General features: G+C 33.4%; 1 protein-coding gene across 1 annotated transcript; it reads left to right on the forward strand.

Annotated features, from left to right (window-relative positions):
• The first annotated feature begins 6,432 nt into the window (after positions 1–6,432).
• On the forward strand, positions 6,433–25,418 carry LOC148284025 (acylamino-acid-releasing enzyme-like). The gene is given in 15 exon segments (XM_088242805.1): positions 6,433–6,590; positions 8,252–8,408; positions 8,411–8,462; positions 9,918–10,084; positions 11,274–11,419; positions 12,275–12,412; positions 13,795–13,924; positions 14,778–14,923; positions 15,830–16,007; positions 17,424–17,539; positions 18,570–18,720; positions 20,092–20,229; positions 21,499–21,796; positions 24,148–24,357; positions 25,060–25,418. Coding segments are annotated over 15 exon segments (2,139 nt in total). The 5' UTR covers positions 6,433–6,578; the 3' UTR covers positions 25,160–25,418.
• The last annotated feature ends 811 nt before the right edge of the window (positions 25,419–26,229 follow it).

A 26,229-nucleotide genomic window follows, 5' to 3' on the forward strand; every position in this document is an offset into this window, starting at 1 on the left:
TTTCTCCACATGCAACAAAATAATAACTTATCATTTCCTTGTCTGCCAAGTAGGTTTGCGTAAACAAATCATGCGTAAAATGTCGAAATACGCGCAGAATGCGACTAGCATTATTGACAAAATTAAGAAAGGGCAGAGATAGTTTGGACATGTAAGGAGCAAAAGAGCAAGTTGAGACATGGAGCAAAAGAGCGACTAGAAAGATTTAAGATGCGAATCCTAAAATGAAATCCGGTGGCTGGTGTGTTCACCCTCTACCTTGCTTGAGGGCCCAGGTTCGACAAGGAACATTCGTTTTTAGGTGATTGAACACTGAACTATTTCATTGGCCCTGGACTAACCGCTGAAGCGTAAGACTCATCTCACCTTCCTGTGCCGGATAATCAAAATACGCTGCATTTGATTCAGCAATGCACTGCCCTTTCACCATCAATCCTCGTCTACAAACATTTGGACAAATTCAAAATATCGTTAATTAAACCGACTGGCCCGAGAATAAGCATAAATATTAGATAATATTTTCAGGCGTCGCGTCGCTTTGTATGTAGATAAAATAATTCACTCAGATGAATCTCTCCCGGATCAATAAATGTTTAATAAACCAAAAAATTTAATTATATCTTCAAACATGAGCAGAATGGTGAATGTTACACAGTGTGTAAAACCGATGAAAAATGCAGTTCTGTGTGTGAAATTACGCATGTATAAATAACAATTAAACATAGAAATAATATAGATTCGTTTAGTTTATCCATATTTAAATTGTTAAAATCCATCATTATTAGCATTTCTTTTCCAATCTGTATTTGTTAATTACGCATACACTATCATAATGAAATATTTTATTTCTTGATTATAGTTAGCAGTTCTTAGATCTTTCATATTTTTATTTTTATTTTTATTTCTTTATAGTTAACAAATTTGAGTTCATATAGCGTACATTTAAGAACTGTTACCGTCAAACGTGACAATTTTGCCCAGTTTTAACAAACTTTTACAATATCATAATTTTTTTGTGTGGGACTACTCCTATTCATTTTGTTGAATAGTAAAACTAATTATTCTTAGCATTTTTACAAGTAAAAAACGTTTGCTTTTTTTTATTTGTGCAATTTTAGAAGACAAAACATGCTGGGCAAAATTATCTCCACTTATTGTCAATTTTGCCCACTTGGTAATTAACTGTTATTTTTGGTTTTATCATCCTTATCATACGGTTTATTACTACTTTTTGGGCGAAAAAAACTGTTTATGTTTAAACAATAGCATCATTGAGGCATCACCATTATAAAATCAATGAAAAAACCCGGTGGGCAAAATTGACAACTATTTCCTCAATTTTTCTATACAATGTGGATTTGTGGGCAAGGGTTGGCATATAATTGGATTTTTAACAAAACCAAAGGATTTTATCTCTAATCCTTTTAATTTGTTCGTGTTTGACTATGCATAAGCCAATTTTTTTTTTTTTACAAACCATTTCAGTTCTGATGCGATTTTCGTAATAAAGGGATCTTTGTTTTCTGTACAGCAGTGCAATTAATTGCTAGATTACCTTTACTTTGAAATCGTATTTTTGTACAGAATTCATAATATTTTGTATGTTTTATTTTCTTCTTTAGACTGTTAAAAATATTTATACAAAAAACATTTAAAATAAAAAATAAGTCTTCACAATTTCACAAAAAGCTGGCAAATTTAATAAATAAAACTTTCTAAAATGTGGTCGGATATTCTTACATTTTTTAATGGTTTAAATTATTTTTGAATGGTAAAAATTAAAATTGGTTTTTGTACAAAAATTTTTAATTTACTCACAGTAAATGACTCAATCTTGCAGTTTTTAAGATTTACCTTGAGAAAAACCTTGACGCAAGATTACAGGTTCAGGTAAAGATTTCACTATGTTCCAATTAAATATATCAGCAATATCCTCAACTTGAGATCACACAAAGCTCCATTACGTTTGCGTCTTACGAATGACATAACAATATTAAAATTGTGGTAGTTGATGCGCTGATAACTTAACTGACATACTATTTGTCATTTTGCCTATCAACAGTGTTAAAATTTACTAAAATGAAAGCGACTTCTTCACCGTTATTAATTTCAAGCGGATCAGACACTGTTTTTTTCATTTTCCTCGGCCGAAGATTCGGAGGCACGTTGTTCATATTCGTCGTAATTACTAATGATGAATGTCTCGAAATCTGTTGATTCATCAACTGAGTAGGCATCAAAGTCTGTTGTTTCCGTGTCGCTACGACATTTTTTTCAATGTTCTCCTCTATAAGGTGTAGGTATCTTTTGATCCTGATGGCAGAGAAAAATCGGATGGATTGTTTACCAATTGCTGTGTGGTATACAAAGTTTAAATGAACAGAATAACTGGCTTGTCATTTTCAGCGTGTATTTGAGTTGAAACCCCCCATCAGATTTTAAAATCTTATTTGTTAAATCTTTGGCAAAAAATCTGATTTATGGGCCAGTTTGAATAAAACATCCCGTTACCTCGTTTAAAATCATGTTTTTGCCATTTACTTAATTTTCTTTTATATTTTCTACTTTGTTTTTTTTCTACTCTCTTGGATAATGTTTTTTCAGTGTAGTATGTAGCGACAACCTTAGACGTGGGCAAAATTGTCAAAACACTAGCTAAGAAATCAAAGACAATTTTGCCCACTTAAATATATATTGTGTTTGTTCAAATAGATATACAGAAATACGTTATATAGCGTCTTTATTATGTATGCAATGAAATATATAAAACTTACTTGCCTCCTTTCAACACAAACTCCGCAACAACAAAAGTTTTGACAATATTTGTAGATATACACAAACCGACCTTCAAGTTTAACTTCAAATTTCAAGTGATCAACTGAAGCTGGCGGTAAACTAAATATTTAGTTTTGCCATGGAACTATCAAAATATACTTACCAAATGTAATTTTTATGATACCAGTAACTTTTCTTACTTTAAAACTTGATTTTGTTAAGGATTTCGGTAGTGGGCAAAACTGTCATGGCTGGGCAAAATTGTCATGTTTGACGGTACATGTAAGTTATGTGTATAACATAACAACGAACCAAAACGCGCTAAAAATAAACTAATTTACTAATTAAATTTATGCCTTAAAGTCTTTTAACGAATAAAATTAATTTTAAAAACCACCTAACTTCTTTATTATTACGTGGGCTTGTGGGTAAGTATTGCACGTGACATCTAGGTAAATAAACGAACTATTTATAGTAGTAATTAATAAATACAAATTTTAGCGGTGTGTTTATATTTCTATGATGATTGCTGTTTACTCAATTTGTTAGAATGCCTCTGTTGTTGTTTCAATAACGATTTTATGTAATATTTATTCTGAAAGAAATGTGACTTTTTGGTCACAAAACAAACATCTTAGTGGGTAGCATTTGTTCATGGACCTTGGACCAGGGCTCCGATTACAAAGGGAAGTTATCAGAATTTTTATTTTTTTTAGATGGCAGTTGCATTTATTATTTAGCTAGCTTATTGTGTACAAGGTTTATATTTCATAAAGTGGAATTTCTCTGCTATTAAGAAACTATTTTCTCTATCAGTGTTGGGATCAGAAGGGATATTCTATGCTGGGCTAATCAGGAACTTCTCAACATTTACTCTTGTGAAGAGAAAACTACTCAAAACTCTTCAGAAGAAGCCGGCCTGTGTCAACAGATAAATCAGTCATCAAAAGGCCTTCCATTCCACTTGAAGAGTGTTGGGCATTTTCTATCCTACTTTGGTTTATTTTTCCAATGTCCTGCACTAACTTGACCATGCAAGATACTACTTCTCATGTGAGTTCTTTGCGAAGTATCACTGATCCGACGTCGCATAGGTCCTCGCCCAGACTTCTGATTTGCGCCTCCAGGGCTGGTATTCCAAACGCTCTCGTGGCCGTATTATCTCGTGTACATACAAAATACACGAAAAAAACTGTTTTCTCGTGCCACGAGAGTGGTTCAGAATAGCACCCCAGCTGTTGTCTCTGAAAGCTAAAAAAGGGGCATGCACCAACAGGTGAACAGAATTATCTGCATACAGTAAAATCGAAATTTATGTACCAAACGTGTATATTCGGATACAATTTTTAAGTATACTTCTCGATAACGCGTAATTGAACATGTTTTGAAAAAAAAATATTGTGCATATTATATTTTTCATACCGAAAACTTAATTTCACTTTGTATATAAAATTAAAGATAACTGTTAACTTTCCATCATGATTCCGGCCCTGGTACCTACCAAAACAAAAACGGCTGTAGTGTAACATATGTTACAACATAAAATTTAGTAATGTGTCATTTCCAGGAAACTACATAATGCGTAGTTCACAAGACTGGACAATGCTGTCTTGTCCTAGTGTGAATAGAAATTCGGAGGACAGGACAATAGATCAAGACATTGTCCTAGAGATAGACGTGCAGGCTATCTCCGCAGAACAGCGGCTACCTGCACCACCGTCTTGCTGTTGAAAATCCAGGTAAAGTACGTCGTTTACGATTCATTTTATCTTCAAACAAAACCGATAAATATTGTAAAGTTATACAAAAACCATTGTCATGTTAGTACAAAGACTGACAAACACTCTCCTCGGCTGTCCCGCGACTATTGTTTTACATTATCTCTGTGCGACTCTGGCAGTCTCTGGCAGACAAGAAACTACCAAAATGGATAGGGGCAGAGCCTGCGCAACACAAGGTTATGACCGAAAAACAATTTCGGGGACGTACCGTATTTGTACGTTAGTGTTTAAGGGTTGAGCATTTAACTTAAAATGTACGTTTTTCGCTTTAAATTTGGTCGTAGTAAATAAAATGTTAATAACACACATAATGATTTTTAATTGACTTATACAATACATAATACATACTATGGAACTAACCTTTTTTTTTTTTTTAAAGAAATATTTACGTTCTTATGATTTACCCAAATGTTTAATTTTGAGGGCCACTTTCAACGAGTTGTAAATAACTCACTATTAGAAAATGGAATTGAGTTGGGGTAGAGTGGGATTCGAACCGCGGACCTTCGGTCCGTGAGTCCGAGACACTAGCCACTGGACCACAACCCGATTAAACTACCTAACTTTCTTTTTTTTGTATTATTTGAATGACGCGACTTCAATGTTTCAAGTTTGCCGCGATTTTTTTTATGAAGATCCACAACACTATTCCGTTTTTATTTTTAAATATATTATGTATTATGTTCCGAAAAACAAAATCAAATTTTGAACCCCCATCAATCTTAAAAGAAAAGTGTTTGATTCCTGTATTTTGCCAGTACTCACATTTAGTTTTGAGTTTTGAGACCATTACATTATTTAACAAAAGTGCGTATTAACTGAGAGTCTCTCACAGAAAGCCATGGAGCGAGCGATGCTGGGGATAAGTCTTAAGCTAGGGTTTCCTAGGACAGCGGTGCCCGTATCTTAACGGCCGTAGTGAGCGGTGATGCGGTGAACAGCCGTCGTAACGGTGACTGGACAGTGGTTTTATTTTTTAACGGTGTTATCAACACAATTTTCCTAGGAAACCACTTTCTAGTCACCGTTACGACGACTGTCCACCGCATCACCGTTCACTACGGCCGTTAAGATATTCGGGCACCGCTGTCTTAGGAAACTCTAGCTTTAGAGATAAAGTAAGAAATAAATAAACCAAAACAGAAGTGCTGGACATTATTGAAAGAGTTGCAACGATGAAATGGCTCTGGGCTGGTCGTGTTTTTTGCAGCTCAGACAAAAGATAAACAAAACGCCCTCTATATATTTTTGTTTTTTTTGCTTATTTAATATACGTATTATGTTTGTAAATTTTGATTGGTTTTGGTAGCATTATTTTTTGTAAAAGGTTCTTCTATATTACATATAAATTGCTCCAAGCAGCAAAAAAATTGTGAGGTCCAAGGGGCGATATTTTAAGGTGCCCGAGATCCTAATCAACTGAGGCCCAAAGGGCAAATAAAAACTGTTGCTTGCCAGAAAAGGTACTATTTCAACAATCCGACGAAAAATATTTAAACAGTGAAGACGACCTTAAACCAAGAAAACTCATAGACAATGAAATACGAGAAAACCAGAACAAAAAAACATAGGAATATTAAAAAAGCCAAAAGCTGAACAGCTGACAAGCTAATAATTTAGCTAATGTCAAATTCATAATAATCCTTTTTGTGGTTATGATTTGCGTCTTCGCTGACTTTGTATTTATTTATTCATTACTTGTCGATTTAGAACTTGTTTAACTTGTGTTTTGATTAAATGATATAAATTTAAACGATGTACCACTTTTGATAAATATAACTTATTATTATTTGAAATTGTCAATTGTTATTGTGCAAGCTTTATCTAGATAGTTGATAGGTACCTACTACAGATGACAATGTTTATTTTTATTGTGTGAATAAGAATAAGATAAATTATCTGACGCTTTGTTTTATTAATTAAACAAGATCATAAAACAGAGATTAAAAACGTTTTAAAGAGTGAGTTTGCGATTCATTGTTTTAGATCGCAAGAACAAACGGGAAAGAAACGTTTACCAAAATGTCAGCGCAGGTATGTACATTTTATCCTTTTGAATTTTGTATTACAACCCTAATATCTAAAACGTATTAAAAATATGTCGTACTATTAGTCTATTGAGGCTAATCTCTCGCCTTCTGTAGTTTGAATATTTTGAAAAATGTGTACATTTTTATGTCACAATTATTGTGTTCTTAGATTGTTACGGTCTTTCGGGTACTAATAATTGGTGATTTTTTTCTGAGGTTTTATGCCGTATGTTATTCATCGCCGATATAACAGCATTGCAGCATCAAAAAAGCATCATCAAAATCTGAAGCGTCAATTAAATCGCTAAAAATTACTATAATCCATTGTTTTTTCACCAGCTGAAAGCACAAATCAAGCTCTACAATTCGTACGATTGTATTTGAACTCAATAGTTATCACGTGCCTTGACTTGACTTTGAATTGTTAAATATCAAAATTATATAAATTTTAGTAAATAATAACTATAGCAGTGTAAGTCACTCTTCAAGCACAAGAGTTAGTCTCTTCTTTTGGAGAGTTACAGTTATAAAATTTACTAGATGTATAAAAGTTGATTTGAATAGATTTTTAAAAAACATGTACCATTTATGAAATATATTGATTAATAAAAAAAAATAGTTTAATGTACATTCTTATTCTCAATGATAGGAGCCATTGTTAATAAGCTCCTGATGTCACTATGAATTGTGTCGATCGAGTGTAAGGCGAGTGCTCTCATATCTATTGCCAAATCTCTTCTTCCAAACCCAGGTCTTTAAAATATTTTTATTTTATTTTACTAACTTATACGGAAAATTGCCTTTTACAAAACTTATAATATTCTTAATTCTATGCATTCAGTAGAAATTTTAAACAATCAAAAAAATAAATGTAAAATTCAAATGAAATAAAATATTTTAAAGGATTAATAAAACAAGAAAATCAAAAGCAATGTTTCATATAACAATTATACTTGAGATTTAATTACCATTCACCATCTTTGAAAAAGTTCAATAGGTTTGATCTATAAGAACAATATCCTACACTAAATATATCTGATATGTGGGAATATCTATTGCCGAGTTCCTGGAGCCTATTTAATACAGCATTACAAGTATACACTGTCCGTGAATTGTTGCTATAAACGGTGATACCTGTCTAGTAAATAGTAATAATAATATAGAGCTATTAAGTAGAGGCCGAGCACTCTCTCATCTTCAGACTTAAGCAGTGGTCCCCCAAATATGCAGCCTTTTTTAACGATATAAAGCATCACATTCATATAAAATATACAAATATACAACAATAATAATAATAAATTTTATTCTACTAAATTGGTTAAATAGTGCAGAGCCAATTCTACCATATAAAACTAAACCATATTTAATTTTAATACAGCAATGTAGAGATAACTTACATAATAATGTATAATTTATTAAAAACAATTTTAAAATATAAACACTTCCTAAAATTTTTTAAGTAAAGTAAAAAACAAAGTTTTACTTTAAATAATAAACAAAGCTTTGTTGCAACTGCAAATTTCTCAATGTAAAACGGCATATTTTGTATGTATGTATTACAATTCACCGCTTTTGCTATTTGGACACGTCCACAGTTAGGGTGAAAGATTAGTGATAGAGGAGTGTATAAACAATTGGAAAAATGTAATTTTATTGTTTTTGCAGGTAGATCGAGTAGTGTCCATCTTTAAGACTTTAGCTCAAATCCCCGGACTTTCCTCTGCGAGGATCTCAAACAACGGAACGGTCGTAGGGTCCATCTGGACCCAAAGGAACTTGGAGAGGAATAAAATAACCAAGATTGCCACCACCCAAAATATCAATGAAATCTGGAAGTAATTTCGGAAACTTCGTTCGGCATTGATGTCTCAAACGAGTAAGATTCAAACCAAATTTTAACCTTCATCAATCCATCTGCCCACCTTAGATAATTAACAACACCTTTTCCCTTTCAAACTCTTCCCCTAATTCAACTTTCTATGCATTCCTTACCTCGTCATCAATTTCTAGTTGTTAAAATACAAGGAGTTTGATTTTTACTATCCCTGGTAAACTTCCGTTTACCCACAGGGAATACTAGTCTCCAGCACATGTTCCAATACGAGTACAATAAAACAAAGTACAATAAAGTCCCACATCTCATCCTCCACTGCACTTTATTCTCTGCAGCCCTCTTCAGCTCAACATATGTGGCGCAGTTTAAGTCCACGCACAGCATCATCAGTGGCGCTACAGCCCCGTTGTGGGCCCTGGCCTCCTCCAGATCTGTGTCCATTCCTCCCTGCACCCTGCGGCTCATCTCCAGTTCGTCAGGCCAATTGCTCTAATGTCACTTTCCACATTATCCAGCCATCTTAATTTTGGCCTGCCTCTGCTTCGTCTGCCTTCTGGAGTGGTATAAAGAATCTTTTTTGGGGTACAGTTATCATTCATTTTGTGCGCATGGCCCAACCATTGTAATCTTCTTTATTTTAATGAATCGAACAATGTGGGTTTCCCATTCAGTCTCTAATTCATGATTAAACCGTCTCCTCCACAATCCGTTTTGATTGACAGCACCAAATATCTTCCTTAATATTTTGGAACAAGTGTTTGTGTAAGTCCTCGCACACTTGTTCCAAATACTCCCTCTGTGATTTTTCTCCTCAGCCATTCCCTCTATTATGTCATGCAGGAGACCCTCATAGAGCCCAATGTAGCCATGGGACTCGATGATCCATGGGACTCGCGTCTCTGAAATGGTTTTGATTAGGTGCCTCCCTTCTTCGATTCTACTGAAAACCTCATCATTAGTGATGTGGTCCCTCCGGGAAACTCCTAATATTCTTCTGTAATACCACATCTCAAAGGCCTCTAGTCTTTTTCCATCTGTTTCGGAAAGGCACCATGGTTCACAACCATACATCAATGTGCTCCATCATACGTCTTGGCAAGTTGCTTGTGAAGCAAGATCTATGTTATTTGACTTGAAAATCTTAATTTTTTGCTAAACACAAGCTTTGGTTGATGAATACAGCTGTCGACTTCTCTTTTATTCTACTTCCTGCTTCCAAGGTACAGAAACTCTTTTGCGTTTTTCAATGTCGCTCTTAACATTCATTTGATGCTCATTACTGCCCACGGTCATCATTTTAGCTTTTTTTGTGTATCTTTCTTTTTTCCTTTTATGTTTACACCCTCTCTATGATAAATAAATAAATACATAATAATAAATTAATTATGTCAAATAATGGAGGACATGGTGTCATAGGTTGTGAGGACAAGAAAATAATATAATTTTAAAAAATCTGCTGAGGTCATTTAACTTTCTGTGTGTTTTTTTTAAATCTAGAGTAATGAGCGTTGTTTCTCCCCAAGAAACCCTTAGAGCCATTATCAAAGAGCAAATAGAAGCAAAAGATACGAAAAAACAATACTTGGAGATTTGGAAGTATCGCCATATGGAACGATGCATTGAACTACCAGCATTGGATATACATGGAGATGTTTATGCAGATTGTAAGTATAATAATTTTTATGTTGTAATAGAGCAATATGTCTTCATTAGAGAAACGTAGAACGGAGATGGACCTTATATGCATTTTCAAAATACTTAATGCTATAAGTGATGTCCCATCTCTGTTGCAATCAATTTCTTTTTATGTTCCCAATCGTGTCACTAAAAGTCAAAATTTGCTATTCATCAATTCTTCTAGAAGCAACTTTTGTTTTTATGCTCCAATGTCCAGAATGTGTAAACTAGACAATTTGTCGCACAACTTAACATTATTTGAGTTAGATCTTCCCGCTTTTCGTAGATCTCTTCTCCACTAACACAATGTGGAATGAAGAAGGATTGGCATGGCTCGCTTAAAGTCTTATATGTTGATCATGTTCTTGAATATTTTGGATACTATTATTTTATTGTCCCTTGTTTGTATTTGCTACATCGTTTCATGTTCTTTTTGTTCATTTTCTTGTACATTTTTTCTTTATACAAGTGTTCTTCATACATATTGGCCTAATATTGAATAAATAATCATTTTCCTTCAAAGTATTGAGAAATTCCTTTGTTAACCAAATTTCATCGAAGTACACTATAGTACAATATCTTTCCGTCTTTCTTAAGATTATCTATCAAGATTGATCTGTGATAATCATAATGACATAATTATTTAGGTTCATCAACTTTGAATGACATATTTTAATAAATAATCTTTCATTACTTTATATAATAACATTATGTAGTCATCAAAATCTTATCACACTGATTAAAAAATTCATTTGTCTGTTCTTTGTTGTGGATTCTTTTTAGAAAAGTGATTGTAATTTGTGAATCATGCCATCAACGATTACACATTCTTGCCCATTTAGGTTGGATTAGATATTATGACCCTGTTTTTATTCATGATTTTATAAATTTGATTTCTTTTGTTAAAATAGTATAGGCTGGGGTATCTTCCGATCATAATTATTCCCCAGGAGTCTTTTAGGAGAGTCTTACCAAGTCCTACCACTTCAATTTTATGGGAGCGTAGCCATGGTTGGCTCGCTAGAATCAGAAGGTTTTCATTATTCAAACTCTCATTTGAAACTTCCGGGTTTTATTTTTTAAAAAAGAATAGAAACAAGGAGAAAGTATTAAAATTTCTCATTGCATAAAATAATTGTAATTTTATTTTATTCACTTATTGTTCTTTTATTTTAGCTGAATTCGGTATCTTGAATTGGGACAAAGATGAAAAGCGTATTATTTACATTGCGGAAAGAAAACTGCCTAAATCAGAACCATTTTACAAAAGGCATCCATCTACGAGCAAAGCCAGTAATTCCAAAGATGAAGAAGTTACCAAGGTTTACCTCAAGATTTTATTCTGTGCATTATCTCCCAAATATAGGATAATAATTTTACCAATTTGACATATGTATTACAATAAAATCAGTGTGCAGAGCATTAGAAATATTTTAAATACTCATTAGACAGAACTTTCATAGCTGTCAAATTTCGTTAATTAATATAAATGCTAATTAGACCTTACACTTTAATGCTAAACTAAAGTCAATGCATTTATTTTTCATTCAACCATAACCACTTCAAATTAAACATGCTAATCAGCAGTTTAAAAAATTGTCAGTATAAATTTCCTCAATTTACTTTAAATCCCCACAAATTGTAGCTTTTTTTCCTTTGTCCGATTCAAATTTAGCCATGTGGAATTTTTCAGATTAGACAATAAGCAATTTGAGAATACCCAACATGACATTTAAACAGTTTATAATTATCATTTCTTTATGTTACACATAATTGATGTTATATTATTAACATAATGGTGAATTTCAATCAGTCTATTAAGTGATCTTTTAAACCAGTCTATAACTGCTCATGAGCCCTCCCTTTTATGCATAGATTTCTTTACCTATATTTATCTCATTTATAAGCATATCGACACATATGAAACTGCTTAGATTAAGGTAGGCCGGACATGTACATCAAATGCCGGAATCACTCGTCCCTAAAAGACTAATGAGCGGACACCTAGTTGGAAGGATATTAGTGGAAAGACCCAGGCTGAGATGTGAAGATGAAGTGAGAAAGGATGCAGTGCAGCTTCTCCGGGCGGCCAATCGGAAGACGGCAGTTGAAGACAGATATGGGCTGTAGTGCCACCGGAAAGAAATGTTGATCTAATTTAATATGATTGTTTTCAGGGTAATGAGTATGTCTACAAACAGGAATGGGGAGAACAACTTGTCGGTAAACATCTCTCTTCTATTGTGGTCTGCGAGATTGAAACTGAAACATTTTCCGTTGTGGACTGGCTACCGGAAAGCTGGTGCCCTGGACAAGTAAGTAACTTACATTGTTTTATATAATTCTTTAAAAACAACATTAAACCGTAACCTTGCCCTCAATTACAAAGTTAAAGAATTACTACACTTTGGCAATTACTTTAATCTTTGAGTTGCTAAAACTTTTTTTTTTTTGCTGCTGAGCCCAATAACTGTGGTGAAATCGCACAAAATACCCAGGCTTAAGAAAAGCATTTTTAAATTATTAACCCTGCTATAACACAATTAATTCTTTCCGCGCTATAAGAAACCTGTAGCTATAAGTTATAAGATATAATAAAAAATGTTATATTAGTATAGAACTACTTATGCTACTTATTTTATATATTATATTTATACTACTTATTTTATTTAAAAGATAAAAAATGTGCATCTTAGAACAGGCTAAGCCATGTTAGATGGAGACTATTCTAAACTAGTTTTATATAGATTCCCTGTTATTTAATATGTATATTTATATTATCCAATAAATTTATTAAATAAAATACCAATCAGATCATTCGTACCGCGTTATATAGAAACCACTGTGTCAAGAATACCATGTTGTAGGAGAGTTTATTGTAGTAGTACAATCTATAAATAGGAGTTAGAATTCTAACCGCCTGTACTACAAGATGTACTGCGCTTTCTGGTGATTTTCACAAAAACAGCTCTGTATAAATCGTCTTCAGATTTTTTTCCCCATTAAAAAATAATTTCAATATGTTTCACTACAAGATCGTCGAAAGAAATTCGATCTTGTAGTCTTGTACAAAATTCATTTTTCGTTGCTCCTAGCTCCGGACGTTGAAACGTGCCTTCCAGAAACCTGAGACAGAATCAGATTTTTCGTAGAGAGCCATAAACCTAATAATGGTTTATATTATTTTTTACCCAGAATTCTCATGATAGCTAACAATTACCCTAGTATTAACTTTTTTGAAAACAAAATGCCCTCTTTCATTCTATCCTTGAAAGTTTAGAATATTGTTCTTTCCTTTCCATCTCAATTTATGCCATTTTTCTTGAATCATATATTTTCGGAAATTAAAGTTTGTAAGAAACATATGCACAAGAAACTGAACACAAAGAACATTTAACTATATATGTAGCAAAGACAAACAATAATGGTGTACAATATATTCAAAAACATGATCAACATACAAGAATTTGAGATGAGCCATGCCAATCCATATTTTTATATTTTATTGCCTCAATTTACCCGTATTTTTCCTTTATGTCAATTCATACTCTCGATTTTTATTATGTACCGACCATATACGCCTGTTGTGAAAATGTCCATTGAGCGTAAATAAAGTTGATTAGTCTTCAAGAAAACAAAAGAAAACTCCCTGGAAACGTTATGAGAATAAAAGTGTTTTTTTTTTTTTGTTTGTTAGATATTGTGGTCTCCGGATGCTTCCTCCATTGTGGGTGTAGCTTGGGAAACTGAACCTCGGCGATTAGGACTTATCTTCTGTACCAACCGACCTGGCTTCATCTTCCAGACTACTCTCGATGGAACTGTTAGTAAGTACTCCTGTTTGGTTTTTTTCTACTTCTTTTTCTTAATGCCTTATCCGTGGGCGGCATTTGGTCTCCTCTCTGTCTCTGGGCATCCTCCTATAGCTTCCCCTCCCTCCTACCCTACTCATCACTCCCCGCACAATTCATCCATCTCTTCCTTGGTCTGCCATTGGGGTGCTTCTTTTGGGGTTCCCACCAGCAAGAACTTTTCCGGTTCCCTATCGTAGAAGCATAAAATCGCGTCATCAATAAAATCATATTTTCTTTAGAGCCGGTTCAACCACGAAAATAGGCCAAATTTTTAATTAAAAATAACAATTTTTTTTTTTAAAAAAGCAACAATTATTTTATTTTTCAATCAACAATTATGTAACTTCAATATTTTTGCTATTTACCTTTTTTGGTGCAACTCACCTGTTATAGTTTAAAAAATATATATATTATGTATCTAAAACCACTGCTTAGCAGTCAAATTACCTATCCTGAATCAAGCACAGCTAGATTAGACAAATTTGAAGATAAAAGAGTTAAACATTAACCTAAATAAAAAAATTATAATTAAAAAACCCGTGTGTTAAAATTTGTATTACAAAATACCTAATAATAATTTACTACACAAGCAAAACTCACACTTAGCTTTATTTTTTTGCGGTTCACGGTTTCGTTTGATTTTGTCTGTCTAACCTAAAACATGTTCATTCTGTGTTACATAATATTTTCTTTTAAATATGGTTGTTTTATTAAATGGTTATAAATATTATCTAAGTCAAACATTATTCTCAGAAATAAATTAAACACAAACACGCATATATGTGAAACATGCTACGAAACAGGTCTGAATATCCGTTGTTTGCAGCTAAAATCTCCAAAGAGGGAAATTCCGTGAGATCACCTCGGTTTAATCAGAATGGAGACTGTCTCATCTGGTTGCAGAGGAAGATTGGAGGCCCTCATCACTCCTGCCATCAAATTGTAAAGACTTCTTGGCCCCTAGAATCCAATGTAAGCTTATTTCAAATTATATTTATGAATAGCTATCTCAACAGACACATGTTTATTTTTTGCTTCGATTTAGCAGTTTGGTTTTAGAAATTTTAAGCAATGTAATGATTCCTACGTTTATTATTTCTGTGGACTGGTATAATAAAAGACGTTGCTTCTCTGTAGAGATTTATTCTTAGGAATTGTAAGTCAAGCAGGAAGAAAAATACTGCTATAGTTGTGCTGTGCCTACAAAATGGTGGGATTTATGTAGATAAGTTCCAAAAAAAAATTCCCAGGTTTTTTTTAAAAAGAAAATAACTTTATTAAAATATTACAGCAGAGACGAAGAACATTTGCGAGAAGGTAATATAAAAATCTAGGCATCTACAGGGCTTATGACCTGTCATTGGCTGGTTTAAGTGCCCACTTTACACACTGTGTAACACTCACCATTCTGCCCATATTTGAACACCTTTATTCCTTCAGATCTTTTATCTGTTGATGTTTGTGAAGTTAAAGAGCTGAAACCTTTATTTATGCGGGTGAGATTCATGTGATTGAATTATTTCACCTACATACTAGGCGACGCCTGAAAATTTGGTTTTAAATTCTATACTTCATGGACATTATTAAGTATTTTGTTTAAACACTTATTATTTTACAATATAAAAACAAAATAAAGGGTTCAGTAGACTTAAATCAGTATTTGTTTTTTTTTTATATTAAAAGTATGAATATGGAGTGAATATCTACAAAATAAACGCCAAAACAAAATATGTTTTAATTTTAACTTTAATGAATAACCACAACGTAAGTGCTTCAAATATTAATTTTATAATAATATGTTCCCAGCCTTATTTAAAACTAGGAAATATGTACGACTCGGGCTACATGAGTTAATAATATAATATTGTCTTTCCTTAGCCGAAAATCGAGACAGTTGTTGATATTGTTGACATTGAAATCGACATCCAAGATGGTAAAAAGTTCACTGGAGTATACGCCCAAGGATTCCCTAAAAGATGTTTTGCTCTGGACTCGAAGAGACTAATTTTTTCCACACCGCAGAAAACTGAAGTCAGGAGTTATTCAGTTGATGTTGGTAAGTCTGAGTTATATTTCTGTAAAATAGTTAAGAGGATAGGCGGTGGCTGAGAAGTTTTATGAATAGGTATTTGAATATTGTTTTTCGGTAACTCTCTTTTAAATGCTTCCCTGATACTGTGCGAAAAAGACAACTGCACTTCGAACTAATTTTGCAAAATCAGTGTTTCACTGTCCCGTTTTCCGCAACGCAAAACTCAACCGACTTTGTTGTTTTTTTTTTTTTAGAAAGAGTATCAGAATGAAATTTTCTGTGTCGGTACGTTTTCCTTTTTTCAATTTTTTTTTTTGATTTGTATGCCATACGTTTTTAGATAGCAGATAAAATTGGGCGCTTCAAGGGTTTCTGGATGGTCCTATAGAATGACAGCTGTCAAACTAATTTCATTAGTGATGGGAAATTACTGATCACTGATCAAATCGATTTTATCAGTTATTTCATGCAATCATGAAACTCTGTTTCCGAAAATTCATATAAAAAATGCAAAAACAAGCCTATTATAGTGTGTTTAACACAATTATTCACCAAAAAATAAGACATTTATACTTTTTTCATGAACAACATCAAAGGAACTATTTTTTTATTCGATCAATTTGTCTCATCTCTAACGTTTTCACAAAATGATGTAACCTTGTAAGAACGTCGTTAATAATTAGGTTTTTTTTTGTTTTAAAGCTGATTTTATATATTAATGTTGATTTATGTGTCAAGCATTGTATTTAAGAAATAAATTAACACGCCAGATACGAATGATTTTTCGTGTGTCAATATAAATAACTCCTTTGACGTAACTACAAAGTTATATCGTCACTTTTTCTGACAAATGTACACGCCAGATACAAATGATTTTTCGTGTGTCAATATAAATAACTCCTTTGACGTAACTACAAAGTTATATCGTCACTTTTTCTGACAAATGTCATTCTATTCAAGCTATATTAGAAGGACTAATAGTTCCCAAAATTAAATAGTTTAGGTTAAATTCAATCAATATATTATGTATCATTAATGCCAGCCAATCTTTCTAGCAGGGCTTTTATAAGCCCGTTGATCAACTTAAAAAAATATAATTATAAAAATGAAAAAACCATAGAGACCGCCAATATACAAATAACATTATGTACAAAAAGTTAAATAAATAAATAAATATCTAGTGTCTCCAAAAATCATTGCTCTAGTACCATAATTCAGGGGGAAAATACGGGATCTGAAATACGTTTTTTTTTTTAAAAAGTGAGACCGCACTTCCTCTTAATGCATGTGTACTGTCATGACAGGAAATAATAATCTTGTAATTGGTTGATCGTCCCTGAGACAAGATAGATATAGTGTGTCATCAAGAGTGCCTCTTAAATTAACAAATTATTGGTGTATACCAAGTATGTATGTAATTTTTTTTTTAATTTTTTTTAGAAACTGGAATCATCACTGATATATCTAGTACATCTTTCCCCTGCAGTACTAGTATTATTGATGTTCACAATGATTATATTCTGGCCTCTAGGAGCTCCATGAAGCAGCCGTCGCAGGTATTTTGTCCTTTCTTCTGACCTATTGACTTTTGCCGAAAATTGTACATATGCGCCACAGGTGGCTCTTAATATTAATACTGGCAGTGCATTTCTATGCATTTTGTAAACATAAACTCTATTAAATATTCTTAAAAGTGGGGGTCAGTGCTATACAAGCTCCTAACGTCACCGCGGCCTGTGAAGAACTATTGTGACGGGTCCCCGTGAAAAGTTTTCGCTCTCCGAGCCCAGGTCTTCAATGAGCCTGGCTACTGCGTAGAAGGCGACAGTTCTCATTTTGCTAAATCTACCCCTCCGAGCCCAGATCCGTTCAGTATCGGCTATTAGGTAGGGGGCGAGCTCTTTAACATCCTCGGGTTTAACCAGTGGTCCCCAGAGGATGAGGCTTCTTTTATGACGTGTTTGCGTATGTGTGAGCTTAAGAAGCTTTTCCACTAGAGATGATCTTGTTAGATATTTTAACCTTCAAATTTTTCAGTTTACAATACAAACAATTGTTTAGTGTACAATACAAAATTTAAAGACATATACTACACAAACATCACTCTGTCAGATTTAAAATTTACTCTAAAAATGCATTATATAACTTAGTAGACATTATAATAATAAATATGTACATCTCTCTTCTCCTCCTTGTCCTCTCTTCAAGCATCCTTGTCCTAATCCCACTTAATTTACAATAACTTACTGTTCTTTAAAAAAATAAAAAATTTCTTTGACTATTAAAAAACATACGAGTACATGAAAATAACATTTTTATGTGTATTCATATAATATGTAATATATTTTCTCTACTAACTTTGTTTACTTTGTGGAAATATGTTATTGATTCTGAGTTTATACACTATATCTGTTTGTTTACTATAAATATGTATGTAGAACTGTTGGTTTCCCAAATAAAATAAAATAAAAAATAATGTTGCAACAAATCCTAATTTTGTTGTATTTGTAACAATTTTTCATTATATTAATATTATACACATATCACTATGCACGTCCGTCATCTAAACAATGTTTACGATTCCAGCTCATTATAGCAAAACTGCCAGCTGCCGGTAAAGAAAGTTCAATTGAGTGGAAACTAATAAGCAAAGAATCTGTGCCCGTCCCCAGTGCAATTAGTTCTGCGACGCTAAGGTATATGGACCTGACGCACGAAACTAGCAATGAACCAGTCAGTAAGTAATTTCATATCGTTTTGTCTCTATTTCATGAGGAAGTATGGTGCTACAAAGGTTAAATGTTTTTTTTAGACAAAACAACACAAACATTTAATTTCATGTTTTAACTCTTCCAAAATCCATGAAAATCTAGTTAAAATTGACTACATTTTAAGCGCATGTTTTATATCGTCATTGTTTCCCCACTTCCCATCTATTAATTCGCTAGTTATGATCCCGAGGCAGTGTCATGGACTTGCAGATCAAGAGTCAGAGGCTTCACTACGATCCCACATGTTTATTCATAGCTACTAAAAATATTTTTGCATGAATGTTTATTTGCGTACAAGTGAGTTTAAAATCTCTATTATCAATTTATACTATTTCTAAAATAATTGGACCTATGTAATAGGCCATAACATATGAAGTTGCCGAATTTATTTGTAATAATTAAAACACAATATAAATTTGATGCAATAGAGAGGGTAAACATTTCTGAGAAGGGAATATGCAAGTCTAGGCATTTACAGGGCACGACCTGTCATTGGCTGGTTTAAGTGGCCACTTTACACATTGTGTAACATTCATGATTCTGCCTGTGTTAGAACATCCAAATTTTTTCAACTCTTCCATCTGTTGACTTTTGTGAAGTAAAAGAGCTGAAACCTTTATCATGTGGGTGAGATTCATCCGGCTGAACCGATTCACCTACTAGGCAACGCCTGAAAACAATTTTCAAATTTTAGTAAATGCCTAGACCTCCATATTCCTTTCTCAAAAATGATTTCCCTCTCTGTTGCAACAAACAATTTTACATCTGAATAACTCCCTGCGGAGAAAATCCAGACTGTCTGCAAACATTTGAACATAGGTACTCAAAACATTGTTGAAAACACAATATTTTCAACATTATAAAACATGCTTCCTCAAATGCGTCATTGATATTTCTACCCGCCGTGGCTGCGCTAGAATTCATACAAGAATAAGACTCGTAAATATTTCCTTGACAGCATGATGTTACTACAGCATGATGTTACTACAGCATGATAGGACAACAAAAATACAGTACCAGAAATGACCTGTATTTACAGACAATTGAAGCAAAAAAGCCGAAACAGAAAAATGTTACACACAACCTTTCCGGAATGCGGTCACGCGTCGTCTTACTTATAATTGGCAACTTCATATGTTACGACCTAACAAGTCATCATATTGGATAACTAATACCGTCATTTCTGCTTATAGCTGCCCGACCTTCCAATAATAATGATAATTAAATAACGTGTTGATTTTTAAAAAGTAATAAAGCTCCAATCTTTACCCTGAAAAAATAACTTTTACATAACAATATTATCATAATACTTATTCTCTGTTTGTCTTATATTGCAGAAGATTTCACAGCGCTATTTATGGGAGGCCCCCAGACAGAGGGGAAGGCTCAGCCCCTCATCGTGCAACCCCACGGAGGACCCCATTCAAGTTTCGCCAACACCTACTCCATCGAAACTGCACTGTACATCATGCTTGGTAAACTATATTTCCATGTTGCATAATAGTAAAGATTCCCAAAGATATTTAAATAAAATTACCACTGTAAATCATTAAAAACATTTTTTAATGATGGGGAAAAAAATATAAATACAGTAAAACCTCTTCGTTAACGTTTTCTCGCTTTTTACATTCTCATTAAATTTTCCTCCCAATTAACGTTTTTAACGTTTCTCTTAACCCCGGATTTACGTTGAAATTTTTTTCATAACTCATTCGATCTGTCGAAAGACGAGCCGCGCGCTGCCGCGTGAATGGAGAATAAAATCGAGGTAAATAAAAAAATGTGTAAATTATTGTCTTAAACTAAATTCAAAGTAGGTGCAGTGTAATTGACCATTTTGTTAAGTGTCTAATTTTGACATTTTATGAAACAGTGACATGCAGTTGATGCATGTTTAGGAAGAATAAAGTCTTTAAATCAATAAATTACGATGCAGAAAATTAAAAAAATTGGCAATATAAATATTATTTGATTTTATACACACAAAATGTGAAAAGGAGAAAGTTTAAACAATTATCATAATAGTGCAAAACAGTAAACAGTACGCGATGTAAATGACAGTTGAAATTGTGTGGTGCCATACTAAAAAAAGTGATACCATCGATATAAATAAAATTTCCCAATATTTAGGGAAAAAATCGTTGTATGCATTTTATGCAAATTCAAATTTTTATTTTCGTGTTTTCAAGGTTAAGTACCTAGATAAAATTATTTATGCATGTATTTTTTTTAATTCAATAAAAAATAACACATTGAAGTATTGTTTGAAAAAATACAAAATATTTTAAATTATATCATTGGTAAATATGAATAATCCCCAATCATGACAGTTCTTACAATTTTTCTGCAGTACATTTAGTATAGTCTTGTACAATAATTATATTTTACACTAAAGTTTTCCTCAGTTTGTTGCTCCCTTGAAAAACGTAAAACAGAGGTTTTACTGTAGGTGTAAAATACAAATTCAATGACGTAACTTTGTATTTTTGCTTTAGTAGACAAATCTTACTATAGTTATTGCTGTGAACCATCATAATAAGATGCTCCAAAAGGGATTCGGGAAAGGTGAGCCAACCAGATTGAAATTGTTATATAAAATTCTCACCTTTTCAACGACATCTCTTTCAAATCAATTTCAAATTGTTAAGATTACAAGTTCGGCTGCTTTTTCTACATTTTCACCGCATCTTACTCACCTAGTTTTACCTGTATAATTAACATTTAAAATTACAAACACCTCACAGGTTTCTCGATGGTCCAAATTAACTACCGAGGATCAACCGGTGCTGGTCAAAAGTCTCTCGAATACCTCTCCTCGAGAGTTGGCGAAGCAGATGTCAAAGACTGCGTTCTGACCACAGACAAAGCCATAGAGAACTTTTCCATAGACAAGGATAAATGTGTGCTACTGGGCCGGTCCCATGGCGGTTTTCTAGTCACCCATCTTAGTGGACAATACCCGGATAAGTACTCGGCCGTTGTTGCCGGTAATCCTGTGACAGATGTAGCGTCCATGATCAATGCAACGGATATACCCGACTGGTGAGCACACATCTCATAGATATTGTTTTCTAAATGTGTACTAGATAAATTTTATTATTCAATGTTATGTGTTGGAACTATTTGAGGGTAAAGCATTGAACCTGCCTTCAATACGATGGTGATCTTTCATGCGGTGAAAGATGAAATTGAGTAGAAATAAATCCGCCTCGTAGTGTTGAGTTGGGGCTTTGGCCTGCATACGCTGGGGGTCCGGGAATCAATTCCTAGGGAGGATCAACCTAAAATATTTGTTTATTAGGGGATTTTACACTGCAATATTTCACTGTCCCTGGACTGGCACATGAAGTATCACTTAAACCAGCCAATGACAAGTCTCATCTCTGTAAAGACCTACATTTTAGTATTCCTTTCTTGAAAGACTTCTCAATCTATATTGTAATTTAAAGGTATGATTTTCATCAAATATTTTTTTGAACAATCGAAGTTAAGAATTATTTGTTGATTTTTCATAATTCTTGTGTGTGTTAATAGTTTCACAACCTACTTAACCATTTACCGACGTTTTTCATTGTAAAATATATTTTGACCAGTCCGGTAGATCCTTGAAATATTTTTAGGTAGTGCAACATTAACATGTACGCTTTATGCTCACATAAAAGTAATTACGATGCAAATTTATATTGAATTTGGCAATTCTTGACATGAGTATGACCTATTGTTTTGCTGCAAACTCTAGCTAACTTTAATTTTTATTCCTACAGGCAGCTCTATAAGTGGTAGCGCACGCGTTACTACTCTGAGATTATTACGGTACATAAGGGAACCCCGATATACAGAGAAGCATTAAAAAAAGGAAAATGGTTCAATATTGCAGCATAATCAAACTCGTTTCACAGTATATAAACCTGCATTTACCTGTTTCCCCTGCTAGCATTGACGTTTTGTTAATTTTCCATCAGGTTTTTCAATTTTGCGAGTTAATTACCGAGGATCTACCGGCCTTGGTCAAGACAGTATATTGAGTTTGCCGGGAAAGATTGGCGTAAATGATGCTAATGATTGTATGTTGGCAATGGTGACCCTTATCAATGAAAAGATCGCAAACTTCTCGCATACAGTGGCTGTTGGGAAGTCCCACGGAGGCTACTTAGTATCGCTTCTTCTCGGCCTCTATCCAGATGTGTTCTCAGCTGCCGTTGTTAAGAACCCTGTCACTGAACTCGTTTCCAAATATAATACTACGGATATACCAGATTCGTAAGTTTATATACTTATTGAAAAAAATCTTCCTGTAACTCTCAGTTATAACGAGCATCGGGAAACACCATACTTATGTATAATTTGTCTGGAATTGCTGTAGTGCCTGTACCATAAACTATTTCAATATTATTGATGTCATAAAACACCCGTCAATTTTACAAGTCCAAATGTTTGTAGACTAATACTGAAATTTAACCCTCTTAAGATTTCGAGTCCAACGTCTCACCAGAGATAAAGGAATTATTGAGGAGTGTGGAAATCTTGACATTTACAGGGCTTATGATCTGTCATTTTCTGGCTCAAGCGATCACTTTATACGCTGTATCATTCACCATTATGCCTTATGTTTGTGATTTCCACATCTACACAATTTTTAAAAGTTGAATATGGGTGAATATTCAGTATTGGGTTTTGACTATGAACTTTTGCCCCCAGGTAAAAGTAAGTGATACGCACTTGATATTGATTATGTGAATACTAGACACTGTTCAAATCTTAGTTGTAAGCTGGCCAGTAATCGCATCAAGTTTATCGTGATTTGTAAAGCCCAGGGAGAATCGCTCGCCAGGAGAATGACATTGTAGACAAAGACTCGGCCAGGGAAATGTCATGTAATCAATGATACCCTATTTATTAAGTTGAGTTTTATATGGAATCTAACACCGTGAATAATCTTTATGTAGAACCAAAAAAATAGCGATCACTTTGAACATTCCTATTTGAAAGAACAAGTTAAATTTTGTTAGTTATTATTTTATCGGGACTTGTATAATAATGGTATCATCAGTTAAATATACTAAAAATTATAAGTTTTAATTTGTGGTAAATTAGCAAGCAAATAATTTAATTACATACGTTAATCAGCAAAAAATAAGTCAAAGTTACTGGCGTTTTTCATGTAACTCAAGTATTTAATGTTTGAATAATTAAGCAACATTTACATTTTTTGACGAACCATCCGGAAGTATGTATTTAGAATAAAAAGCAATTATCAATTAGGAAATCGTGACAATAATTGACACCAATGCGTAACTGCATGATAACCTTTATTCATTTGTGTAAGATTCTTGTGTCTATAAATGGTGTGATTTACTCAAAATATTATTAATGAAATATATTATGTGTTTTAGGTGCTCATACGAAGCGGGAACTGAGTTTAATGAGGTTGGCCCGGTTAGTAAAGAATTACTCGTTGCCATGAGAAATGCCTCTCCCTTAGCCTACGCACACAATGTCAAGGCTCCAACACTTATGCTATTGGGATCTAAGGACAAACGAGTACCATACTTTCAAGGTTTGGAGTTCTATCAGAAGATTAAGGCAAACGGATGCAAAACCAAGTGAGTTAACCATTCACTCAGTATTTCAACAAATTCTCATTTTATTGGATAAAGAATGAAGTTCTATGTGCGAATTGAACCAGAATCTTGGACAAATGTTTTCGACTCTATGGCTCTGGTAAAAATCTTGAAAAAAAAATCAAGTTGAGATAAGTCCACCCCGCTCTATGGTGTAGTGGTTTGCGCATTTGCTACCACGATTCTAGGTCGATTCTTGACAAGTTTGTTGCAAGATCAACAAAAAATGTTAATTTGATCATCGCCTTACCTTAATGCAACAGATGATCATGATACGCTGCATTTTGAGCAACAATGTAGTGCCCTTGGCACCATCGGGCTCAGATGAGAGTGACAGCGCTGACAATGTTTTTTTTCATGAAAATAAATATTAGCATTCTTGTGATTTTAACTATGCTGGAAAACATATAATCAGCTTGTGATAGACTTAGATTCGAACTTTATACCTTTGAAATCTGTGAGTTTGCGAGACTAACATGGGATCACAACCCAATTTTAATTTTAATTTAATTTTGAAAAAGTTTTAAGTAATTAAGGTGGCTGGATAAAATTTTACCTTGAAGTTAATAAAGACCTTGATAAATTTCAGTTTAAAAAATACCAGCTTTAATAATATTAATTGTGGAATGATAAGAGCCATACATGACCAATGTTTATTTTTATAAAAAATGTGTTCTGTTTTAGAGCTTTGGTGTATGAGGATAATCATGCTTTGAGTTTGGGAGCATTTGAAATTGATCACGAAATCAATGGAGCACTTTGGTTACTTGAACATACTCAGTAGCTCAAATAAGCCATGGAAACAGAAGAAAGCACAAAATATTTTTATTTGAATCAGTAAATTATATTACAACACTTTATACTTGATGCTCAATATCAATATGTAATTCTAAACAGTCAGTAATGTAACCATCACAATGTAATAAGACTGAACTGTATTAAATTTGTGTGTTTACGAAGAATAATATTATGTAATAATTAATAAAGAGTTAAAAATCTTTTACATTACAATTTATACTTAATAAATATGTTTTACAATAAAATAATCCTTCTACAGTTTGTCATAAAAGAGTAGAAAATAATTATAGCTGGTTGAGCGTTAAAACCAATAGTGGCTCAAATTTTTTCTGTTTTCCACTCTTTTTAACATGCTACTTATTTTTGATCGTTCCTTTTCTCTGAAATCGATAAAAATTTCTGAGTGAAGCATTCAGACATCACCAGACGCAGGAGTACCTATCTCCAGCCAGCGTTCTAACCTCCGCCCACATCAATCCCTGAGTTCTGCTGAAATATTATCAGGGCCGCGAGAATACTCAGGTGTGAAGAAGAGGCAACTAGGATTAAGGCTCTCTTGAGGTGTCCCCAGAATGTGTCCAAACCAGGTCCCCTACCACATCTTTAAGACCCTCATTATCGGAGGGTACTGCGTCCTTTCTCAGTCTTAAATTTCGAAAAATCAAACCACCTCATATGTAATATTCTTCCCAATCATTTACTCTCAACATTCAGAAGATAATTTTAAATCGTCGATTTACTGATAAAACCCTCTAAATAACAAAATTTAAGGAAACGAGTTAAAAAGTTTTGTATATTTTATAATTTTTCAAGCATTGTCGCCTGATAAAACCCCCAAATCCTCCAAGGTTTTGTTTCAAAGTTAGCTACTTAAAAACCCATTAAAAGTACTGTTTTTTCAAAATGTATTCAGGTGAACACTATTAGCAGATATCTTTTTCAAAATCTTATCTTTTGAAACAATTTATAAGAACTCAGATGGTTTCATATGTATTGTGTTAGTTAGTCTGATCAATAATATATAATTAAACAAATAAAACCATTAATATATTACAA

Source organism: Micrasema longulum, unplaced genomic scaffold, assembly GCF_059751315.1.
Source record: "Micrasema longulum isolate JH-2025_06_02 unplaced genomic scaffold, ASM5975131v1 h1tg000165l, whole genome shotgun sequence".
In the NCBI taxonomy this organism is placed as follows: Eukaryota; Metazoa; Arthropoda; class Insecta; order Trichoptera; family Brachycentridae; genus Micrasema; species Micrasema longulum.